We start from the raw sequence: 11,484 nt of genomic DNA, 5'->3' as shown, positions 1-11,484 counted from the left end.
CCATTGTCCCTTTTCTGAACACCCCTCCCCCAACAGAGCCAGAGAACCAGCAGGCGGTGCAATATCCGAGACTCCATCAACCTGGCCAACGCTGTTTGTCCCACCCTGGAGATTCCCAGAAACTCTGTCCCACCCAACTTATGGGCCCACCCCAGGTACTTTTCCATATGAATGGCTGATGTTGGTTCACGATTCATAACTTCCTCTCAAACAAGCAATAGCTCATTTCAATGAGCCCCAGGCTTGGCACTAGCAGCAGCCAGCCTCGATTCACAGTGTGGCTTCACCTGGGAATCTCCAAGCCCAGCATAAGAAATAGCCATCTCAGATTGCTTTATAGCTCAGGTAGGGTGGCCCTGGGCAAAACACAGGTGGGGACTGACCTTGCCCTGCACCTCTGGGGAAAGTTGCACCCAGTGGACAGCCGTAGACCACATCAGATCACCTCCACCCAAACTCTAGACAACTGATCCTCCATGGAGGATTGAGGTGGGTGTTCAGTGGTCACAGCCAGTCCTTATAGTTGAGTGGACTAAGAAAATCCCTCCCACTGACCTGCCAATAGTAACAAAGGCTCAACTACAAGAGGAGGGTATACTCAGCCCACACAAAGGGTGCACCTTGAGTACCCAGCTCAGGTGATAGGGGAGGTTGTGCCAGTGGGTCCTACAGGATACCTACTACACTAGGCTATGCTACCAAGACAGAGAGTCATAGCAGCTCTGTGCAATACATAAAAACAATCACACAGAGGCTGCCAAAACGAGGAGACAAAGGAACATGGCCCAAATGAAAGAACAGTTCAAAACTCCAGAAAAAAAGCTAAACAAAATGGAGATAAGCAACCTATCAGATGCAGAGTTCAAAAACTAGTTATAAGAATACTCAGGGAACTTAGTTAGCACCTCCACGGCATAATAAAGAATGAGTCAGGAAGGATTCACTAATTGAGATAAAGAACAATTTATGGGGAAACAACAGTAGAGTAGATGAAGCCGAAAATCTAATAAATAATTTGCAACACAAGGAAGCAAAACACAAACAATCAGAATAACAAGAAAACAGAACCCAAAGAAATGAGGATCGTGCAAGCAGCTTGTGGGAAAACTTCAAGCTATCCAATACTCACTTCATCGGGATGCCGGAAGAAGGACCAAGAAATGGAAAATCCATTTGAAAAAATAAGGAAAGAAAACTTCCCTAATTTGGTGAAGGAAATAGACACGCAAGTCCAGGAAGCACAGGGATTCCCAAATCATACTTAAAATGCCAAAAGGTTTAAGATAGAGACAGAATGTTTAAAGTAGCAAGGGGAAAGAAGTTAGTTACCTTCAGGGGAGTTCCCATAAGACTATCAGCTGATTTTGCAAAAGAAACTGTACAGGTTAGAAGGAACTGGCAAGAAATACACAAAATCAAGAAATGCAGGGACCGACAGCCAAGATGGCTCTACCTAGCAAAGCTATCATTTAGAATAGAAGGTCAGATAAAGGGCTTCACAGACCAAAATTAAAAAAAAGAGAGAGAGAGAAACTAAAGAGTTTATCATCGCCAAAACATTATTATATGAAACCTTAAAGGAACTTAGAAAAAAGGAGCAACACTGTGAAAAATAAAATGGCAAAAAGAAATACATATCTATCAACGATTAAGTCTAAAAAACAAACTAAGCAAACAAGAAGAACAGAGACAGAATTATGGATACCGAGAGCATATTGCTTGTTGCCAGATGGGTGGGGGCTGTGGGGGAATGGATGAAGAGGTGAGGGGATTAAGAAGTACAAATAGGTAGTTACAGGATAGCCATAAGTATGTAAAGTACAGGATAGGAAATGGAGTAGCTGAAGAACTTACACATATGACCCCTGGACAAGAACAACGGTGGAAGGGCTGCCTAAGGGAGTGGGCCGTGCTAGGTGGAGGGGTACAAAAGGGGAAAAATCTGGACAACTGTAATAGCATATTCAATAAAATATAATTGAAAACAATAAAGACACGGATCCAAGCACAGATTTTTCTTGTACTTGTAAAATGAAGAGAAAAGGGTAATGTAAGCTTTACAATGTAGTAAGCTTTTCATAAAGCTATTTGTATTCAGCTTTTTTTGAGGTGACATGACTATTCTTAAAAAGGCCTTCCTTGAACTGAATAGATATATATTCCTCATGGTTACTTCTGGGGCTGCCCTCTACAACTGTATGCAACAAACCTTATTCCAATTCTTCAGGACAACTTTTCAAGAACTTAAAAGTCACCCCCTAAATGAAACTATATAGAGATGTTTTCTATTTTTTTAATCTTTACCCCATTTCACCCCCAAAATAGGAGGCAAAGTACTTTTGGCATGCCTCATGCTTTTTACTAAACAAATCTCTGAACTTGGCCCAGAATGACTTAGCTGTGGAGGTAAGGAATGCATTTGAGCAGCTGCCTCTGTTAGCCCTGGGATTCCAACCCACTTTCAGTCTTTTCCATCACCTTTGGGGAGGTGTGCTAGGCAGAACATTGCCTCCCTCCAGTAAAGATACTAATCTCTTAATGTCTGGAACCTATGATACCTTACTTAACATGGTAAAAAGGGATTTACAGATGAGAGTGAATTAAGGATCTTGAGATTGGGAGATTGTCCTGGATTATCCTATGAACACAATATAATTACAGTGATTCTTATGAGAGGGAAGTAAGAGGGTCAGAGTCAGAGAAGGAGATGTGTCCTGGAAACCTTGGTTGGAGTCATGCAGTGTCACCAGCTAAGGAATGCGCCCAGCTTTTGGAAGCCCGTAAAGGCAAGTAAACATATTCTCTCCTAGAGCCTCTAAAAAGATGTAGCCCTGCTGACCCGTTTGTAACTTCCTGGATTTCAGAAGTGTAAGGCAAGAAATTTGTTTTGCTGAAGCCACTGAATTTGTAGCAATTTGTTACAGTAGCATTAGAATAAAAATATATGGGAAGTGTCAAGGTTAGTCTATGCCTGAAAGAATTCTGTGATGTCAGAAACTGTTTTCTTTAATATGCTTGAACTTTTAAAAAAATTTTCATATTGTACAAGTTTTCAGGGTCAATACTCTCCCACTTTAGAGTGTGAGTGTGTATCTTTCTTTAGACTGTAATGTTTTAACAATTTATCCTTTCATCTATCCATCTATCCAGTCATCTGTATATTTAAAAATATTTAAGTGCCAAATATTTATCAGATCCCATGTTTATATTAGAGAAGCAGAAATAATATAGACAAATCATTGAATTTGTAGAGCTTCCAGTGTACTACGGAGAGGGAACAACAATTATTTTAAAATGAGCCACGTAATGTGTGATTTAGGGTTCTTGGGATGCCCTGCTATAGATATTTATTTTGCCTTCCTGAGTGCCTGAAATCTATAATAACAAAAGTTCTCTCCTGGGTTAAAGCCTGATTTTCAGAAAGGCATAGTTACAAATGCACTTTGTTTGGCATTTACTCAATATCATTGAAAAATACCTATTTCAACCACCCACCCAATAGTTGGTTGTACTTCATAATTTCCTACAACGTTCATGGAAAAAAGTTCGCATGTCATGAAGTTAACTGTATTTTTTTTTTTTTTCCGTTTTTAATCACGTTAATGGTGGACTGTTTTTGGCATGCAGAGACTTTAAAAGTTTTATGCATTCAAATCTATTAGCTTTATCTTTTATGCTTTTGGTGTTTTGCTTTGAAGGATCTTACCCACTCCTGTAATTATCGGGCGAATGAAACAGCTACTTGGAAAGAAACAGTCCAAGTAACCGAATGGAAAGGAGCCATTGCTCTTATACACAGAACCCTAGGGCTCATCTGGGGAAATCTTCAATATTGTCCCTCATAAACTATTACGACCGGCAGGAGTCACTACGGGGTCCGCTTGAGTCCCGAAACACAAGGGGGCAAAGTAATCCAATTCATCTGTAAGCTTTCCAAGAAAGAACGTAGTTTTAATAGAATAGTTTGGATCTATTTTAAGTTGTTCCGGGACAACGAAGAGCGAGTTGACAGCTACTTGATAAGTGAGTTTTTCTAGAAAGTGACAGGCTCACGTTCGCTTTAGGAATATTGGGTCCTCTGCGCGGCCGTAGATCTCCGCCAAGTGCGCCTGCGTAGAAGAGTAGCGGCGCCGAGTCCGACACTGGTGAAAACTGTGGTAGTGACCCCTAAACCCCGCCATGAAGACCCGGTTTAGCACCATTGATCTCCGTGCGGTACTAGCGGAGCTGAATGCTAGGTAATGTGCGAATGGTGACGGGCCTCATGTGGGGAGTGCAGGGGACAGAGGCCGGGGCCCCACTGCTAAATTCAGGACTAGCAGGATGCTTCTCCTTACTCCCCCGCTGCTGTTTTTCTGCGGACTTGGCTAGGCCCAGGTGGGCGAGCGCGTTGACAGCTTTCCGTGGCCGGCGGGATTCCTGGAGGGGCGTGGGGGAGGTCTTGGCGGCCGCGTGATGCGCCCCCTCCTCTCGCGGGTTGCTACTCTTGACAGGTCTCGTACCCGGCTATGGTGGGGCTCTTGCTATGTCGGCTTGAGTCTCCTGGGTCTGGTGGTTTATGTTCGGTAAAAACGAGACGCTGGGTGGACGCCAGGACGCCAGAGTCGTCATTTGCTCCAGAGGTGTCCAGATTGAAGGCCTGGTTTCTTTGACACTCCTCGCCGAAAACAGAGGGAGGTGGCAGATCTGGATTCTGGTGTTGTGTTTGTTTTTTTTTTATTACCTACATGTATGAGTCTTGTCATGTTTTCCAGGGCCTGGTTTACCTTTTTTCCCCCTCTTTGAGTAAACTAAGTGGATTAAGACTGTCTTTCTTAAAAAAATAAATAAAAATAAAGTGTTGTTTTAGAGAAGGCATTGTATGGTCTTCCCAGGGCTGATGGACCACATTTGTTCTTAAATAGTTGAACTTAAGTTTTGGTCTAAATGCCTGATGGCATTCAGATTCTGCTCCTTGGTTGACTCCGTATCTTTACAGACAAAAATCTTCTAAATTCCCCTCTTTCCCAGAGTCTGATTCCCCCTGCAGCTTTAAGTTGTGTTAAGTTTTGTTTCAAATGGTATGATTTGTTACATGTTTCCTTTCTCTTTGCAGCTTGCTAGGAATGAGAGTAAACAATGTTTATGATGTGGATAATAAGACATATCTTATTCGTCTTCAAAAGTAAGCCTTGTTTTTTATCTCTGGTAATTAAATGAGATCTTTGATTTTTTTTTTTTTTTTTTTACCTGAACTTCCATTTTGTTTCACTGAGTTAGCCGTTGGCAATGCTCTAAAGAAAAAAATAACTTTTTTCCTTCTACAGACCAGACTTTAAAGCCACACTTTTACTTGAATCTGGCATACGAATCCACACAACAGAATTCGAGTGGCCTAAGAATATGATGCCGTCTAGTTTTGCCATGAAGGTAAATTTTAACTTATACTTGAAAGCAAATTTTAAGGTCTTCAGGTTGGTCACTGACAATGAAATTTTAAATTACTTGGTTTTCTTTACTATGTTTCTGTGTTATTAATAGAGATAAATAAAGATAGAAAAGTTGATGGACACTGTTATGGATAACATAGATGTTTATTGACTTCTCCTTATTATCCTTCACACCTACTCCTGCTCCAAATTTTTCTGTTCCCACATTTAGTATTCTAGTTCAGGCTTTTGTAACATTTACCTGTAGTCCATTAACCATAGTCCACTTTATGTATCAAAACTGTTCTGTATTAGATCAACATTAATTTTTTCTAAAGCATCATTTTCACAAGTTATCTCATGTTTTATTATTCCCTAATTTCTGAATATTCCATATCCTAGAATAATTGGCTTTCTCTAGTCTGTTCCTTGCTACACCCCCCCACACATACCTTTTTCCTAATCTTATTTTCCACAGCTCTCCTTTGAGCAACTAATCTATGTTTTGTTGGAATACTCACTGACAATCAGTATGTTAGCAATTATTATATCTTTTTACTTTTTTTACCTCTCTCCTTGCTTTTTTTTTTTTTTAACTATTAAAACATTCCACGCTTGTGGACATGTTACTCATATACTTTTTGAAGTAACAGATATATTGAAAGTTCATGTGCTACAGAGGAAAGAGGTTAAAGTCAGATATACCTAACTTTTAAATGAAAGGGTTGCCACTCATTTTATAACTTGGAAAAGTTATTTAACCTCTTGGAACTTAGTTTCTTTAAATGTAAAATGTGGATAATATCTCCCTCATAGGGTTATTGGTGAGGATTAATTGAAGTAATATGTAAAGCATCTAACACAATGCCTGACACATATTAGGAATCCATATGTATTAATTTCCTTCTTCCTCTCCTCCTCACTTTTCTTCAGAAATTTATTTGTTTTGGCATTGTGTTATTTCATTAGAGGCTTTACAGAGAAGAGTCTTATCCCCAGCAACTTAGAATCTGTTTTGGATTGCAAGTTAGGTAAGTGCTTCACAAATCACAAGGGCTTTCATAAAACTATCAAATTCTTAAAAGCTTCATAATAACCCAAAATGGGTCTTTTGGAGATTGTCCTTAATAGTAAAGACACTGTATATGTAGAGCAGTTTTCAAAGTAGATGGGCAATTCATATTTAACAACTCAGTAGATATGAAGATCAAATACTATCATTTTAGTTTTACAAATGATGTAATAAGCAGTAGAATATATGATACTGGGATTGTGTAAACATCCCCAAATTAGGCTGTAGTATCAATGGGTGGTCAGATACTTATTTAAAGAAACTTAAGAGTTTTATGCATTAGGTATACTTATTAGTCTAAATGTGTAGAAAGATTTCCTCCAATGGCACGGGCAATGTTAAGCACTTTATAAACAACTTAAAAAGCTGTTACTGTTGCATGGTACAGGCAGGGCCATGAACAGTATGTGGTAAATCACAGTATTTGTTTCTAGTTCTCACATATGGGGATGCAAACTATATTTCAGTGGGTGGAAGGTTTTCACTAAGCTGCTGGTAGGGGAACAGACAAACAAACAGCCCCACAAGATTTACATATGTGCTGTATGTCTGTACATACTCATGATAAATAATCTTCCCTTTTTCACCATCCCATGGCGAAGATTTCTGTTCCTCTCAAGGATGCCCTTTATGTTCATTTTAACTCTACAATTCTTAAATAAAAAGATTACTAGGGGACTCTGGAAGGCTTGATTATGATTTTCCCCTAGAGATTTAAAGATAGCCCTGTATGTAGATCATTGTTTAAATCAAAATCCTTATAGATTACTCTTAAGTCAGGACTGTTGAATTTAGGAAGGGGAGGTTGTCTATTCTATGAAGTCTGAAAAGTCTTCTTATAACTACCTGAACATATAAGTACATAAAATGAGAATTTTAGTCAATTTGAACTATAAGATCTGGAGAATAACTCTTCTTAGTTATGGAAGAGTTACCATTCTAAGAATGACTGCGTGTGTGTATTTTTTTTAAGGGTGGTTTTAGAGTAACTTTTTTAAAATTTGTGTTGAACTTGAATCTTGAAGTAAAGAAAGCATTTTTTATTACTGATCTTGACTAACTAAAAGATCTTTCAAATTCAAAAATTAAAAACAATTGTAAGATTTTTTTTTTTAGGGGCCACAGAGTAGTCTTTGTTTCTATTCCATGTCATACTTAAATATTTGTACTAAAGAATGGTACAAGTAATCTAAAACAAAAGGTATTTACCAAGTAATTCGTATTTGGGTTTAACATGCTGATTTTATTTTAATTGCTAATAAAAACAAGAACCTTATGACTAGGGATGTGAATAATGATATATGATAATGAACAGGACTTACTACATTTGGATTTGATCTAGGTTGATCAAAAACTTGGAGATAGTACTAGAAAAATTTTGTTGGGTTATATCAATAAAGTTTGTGGTAACAGAGGGTAATAATAGGGTGTGAGGAAGATAGAGGACTAATTTACAGAATACCGATAAGCTCATGGTTTGGAATTTGTGTTTAAAGTGGAAGGTTAGTGGAAACAATTAATTTTGAACACAAGCACATGAAAGGAGGTTTGGGATACTTAAAAGATTGGAGACGAAAGAGACAAATAAAAAGGTATGGCTTTTAGAGAGGTCATCAGGGCAAGAATAAGGGATTTAGCAGTGGTATAAAGCAACAAAGTAAATTTTGTAGTAGGTCTATCATTGCCTACATAAAAATTGAACATTGGGTTGGCCAAAAAGTCTATTTAGTTTTTTTCTGTAAAATAAAAGACACACTTTTTCATTTTCACCAATAACTGTATTGATTTGGGTATTTTGAGTATGTCGGCTATCTCCCGCTATTGGCTTCTAGTAGGTAGAGGCCAGGGGTGCTGCTAAGCATTCTCCAATGCATAAGATAGCCCTGCAGCAAAGAATTGTTTGGCCAAAATGTCAATAGTACCAAGAAACTTCACAAACCACTTTTAATACATTCGGTCAGTCATAGCACCTTCTCCATACACTGGACAAATCTTTTTTGTGTGTGTTTCAGTTGCATTTTTACCTTTCTTGAAATAAAGCATAATATGCCAAAAATGTTGCATATTCTTCCATCTTCAGTATTGAAATGGCTGCACAAAAATTCACCAGTTTTGATAAGTTTTTTAAAAATGCGTGCTGATGTAACGGCAGCCACAATACAGTCTCTTAACAAAATTGTTTCGAATGGAGTTAAAGACAGCTTAGTGGTACTAGAACCATTGTACTGAAAAAACATAACCAGAGGTTTTGGCCAACCCCATAAAATACTGTTTCAGAGTTAGCAGTCAGAGTTCTGTGAACCAAAATGCTTTCCTCTGATTATGTGAAAGCTTTTACTTTATACTGTTTTATTTGCTACTTTTAAAATATCATTCCTGATGTTAATGAAAAGAAGAATGTATTTATAAACCAATACCAAATGATTAGGAATTCACTTTTACTACATAAATGCATTTTTCTTCTGTTTCTTTCTAGTGCCGAAAACACTTGAAGAGTCGGAGATTAGTCAGTGCAAAACAGCTTGGTGTGGATAGAATTGTAGACTTTCAGTTTGGAAGTGATGAAGCTGCTTATCACTTAATCATTGAGCTCTATGATAGGGTAAGTTAAATGTGGGGGATGGGGTGAAGAAGTCATCATTATATTGTTATTCATGTAATAGTGCTATAAAACATGGATGGAAAACTTTTTCTGTATCAAAGGCTAGGATTGATACACTAGGATAATAAGTGCCAAACAAGTAAATATAATTTTTCAGTTAAAAACCTTCATTTTATCTGGAGATCAGAATTTAGACCTACCTCAGTCATTTAAAATGGCATTATGAATGTATGAGATGAAGATTTAAGAGTTGAAGGCATTCTCTGTTTTTTATATTTTAGAACTAGTGTGATGCTACCAGGAAAATCAGATAGTTGAGTCATAAATAAGAGAGCAGTTGAGACACAGAGACTCTGCCACGTTTTCATAATGCCATCAGTTCATAAGAGGACTTCACTATCCTTGCTTTTTGCCTGTCACTTGTTCCATTGGTCCCCAAATTCTATCCTGTAAATGTTTCATGAGCTACTTACAGCAAAATAAATTCCATATGCATCAAAAATTTAAATATATAAGAGCAGGAGGCTAAAATGCAGAAAGAGAAAACAAGTGGTCCAATGGTCAGTTATCAAAATTAACCAAGGTCCCTAAAACAAAAAAAGGATCCTCAGTGTGGGAAGGTGTCCTGGCTCTTGATTTAGTCATGTGCCTGGCAATGTGTTTATTCTTGGTAGCCATATGTAAAGTGGATGCCTTTGCAATCAAAGCTTAAGTTAGGCATTTCCATTACAAAAAAGAGAAAAACCAACTGGTAGGGCTTACACTATACCTAACCACTCTTATGTTTCCTTTGTATGATAATATTAATATTTTCAACTCTTTAGAATGTCAGGAGAAAGACATATATACTTGAAATAATATATCATGAGTATTGTTTATTCTTTGTAAACATAATTTCAGGAAAATGAGTCTAAGGAAGATTTTTGTCATGCTCATATAGGGTGGTGGGCAACAAATGCAAATAGGGACGCTGTATAGAAATATTAAACCCAGTTTAATGAAACTAGAGAAAACAACCAGGAAGTTAGACTAATTGCTCATAAAAGAACGTGAGCAGACACTTTAACCCATGGATAAAGACTGAGAGAATACCATTTCAGAAGACAAATTACTGCGAAGCGGGTTAGAAGCAATATAGTACAAGGAAAATGGCATACACAATGAGAGATTTACGTAGAATTATGTTTTAGAAAATGGGAAATGACAGGTGATAAAGCAAGTATATTGCAGGGCTTTCCTTAGGCCAAAGAATCACATCATAAGTACTCCCTTCACCATTCCCCAAAACTAACATTTCATGGAGCTAGCAAACCAGCCATCTTTTAAGGATAATTATATAAAGCTTTTCTTAGAAATATGTGTGTTCCATGCCAAAGTAGGATTGCATTATTAACAGAGACTACTATTCAGAGTCCCAAATTCCAGTAAGATTTATCTGTATGTTAATGCATAGAGGAGCCATATGAATAATCCCATAGCTTTATACAGCTTTGAACAAGTATGTGTTCTTACATGTGGTACAGTGTTAATAAGGAACCATAGAAGTTACATTGTCATGCTGTTTAGCAGATTTCCTTTGTAGAATGTATCAGCAAAGTATTCTGGAAAGTGCTGTTAACACCTAGAAGAACTGCAAACATCAGTCAACTAATCTACAATGATTTCCTTTGTTTTTATTTTTTTTAATTAATTTTAGAGAGAGGGGAAGAGAGGGAGAGAAACATCATTTTGTTCTTCCACTTACCTGTGCATTCGTTGGTTGCTTCTTGCACATGCCCTGACCAGCGATCAAACCTGCAACCTTGGTGTATCGGGATGATGCTATAACCACCTGAACAACCTAGCCAGAGCCAGATCACAATGATTTTTTTTTTTTTTTTTTTAGTTTTTTCAGTATAAAAAGTGAAACCATAGAGGTACTAGGTAAAAATATGGATTACCTGGTGATTTGGGGATGGAAAAGACTTCTAAACCTAACAGTGAAAACAGACATTGATAAATAGGACTACTTAATTTTAGAATTATCTAAAGGAGAAAACACTGTGAACTATATTAGAAGATGAAAAACTGGGGGGAAAATATTTTCACCTGCGTGGTAAATAAGATGTGTATAACCCTAATATGTAATTTTCATAAAGCACTTAAGTGGAAAGAGGGCCAAGGTGATTGATTAGACAAATCAAAATAGAATAAATATGAATGGTTTATAAAAGCATGAATGCATGTCTAAATTGATGTATTACTGAAAAATAAAAACAAGGTATTTTTCTCCCTCCTCTTTCTTCTTTTCTTTCTCAGTCAATACGTGTGTAAGCAATTAGAAAGTTTGACAGTAACCAGTATTAGCATGAATGTGGAGGGACAAGAGTAGATTAGAACATTTTCAGATTATTTGACAGTAT

At 37.5% G+C, this 11,484-nt stretch overlaps 1 protein-coding gene across 1 annotated transcript in view; it reads left to right on the top strand.

The window, feature by feature from the left end:
• The first annotated feature begins 4,118 nt into the window (after positions 1-4,118).
• Positions 4,119-11,484, top strand: part of NEMF (nuclear export mediator factor) — a 54,582-nt gene continuing 47,216 nt past the window's right edge. Inside the window, exons 1-4 of the mRNA XM_054593938.1 lie at positions 4,119-4,238; positions 5,096-5,164; positions 5,307-5,409; positions 8,957-9,082. Coding sequence (XP_054449913.1) covers positions 4,180-4,238; positions 5,096-5,164; positions 5,307-5,409; positions 8,957-9,082 — 357 coding nt within the window. The 5' untranslated portion in view covers positions 4,119-4,179. The remainder of the gene's footprint in view (positions 4,239-5,095; positions 5,165-5,306; positions 5,410-8,956; positions 9,083-11,484) is intronic.

This window comes from Pteronotus mesoamericanus, unplaced genomic scaffold, assembly GCF_021234165.1.
Source record: "Pteronotus mesoamericanus isolate MK-2021 breed Mesoamerican mustached bat unplaced genomic scaffold, CSHL_Meso_final contig_100, whole genome shotgun sequence".
NCBI lineage: Eukaryota > Metazoa > Chordata > Mammalia > Chiroptera > Mormoopidae > Pteronotus > Pteronotus mesoamericanus.
The sequence above is the reverse complement of the archived record's forward strand: the minus strand, read 5'-3'. Positions and strand labels throughout refer to the sequence as shown.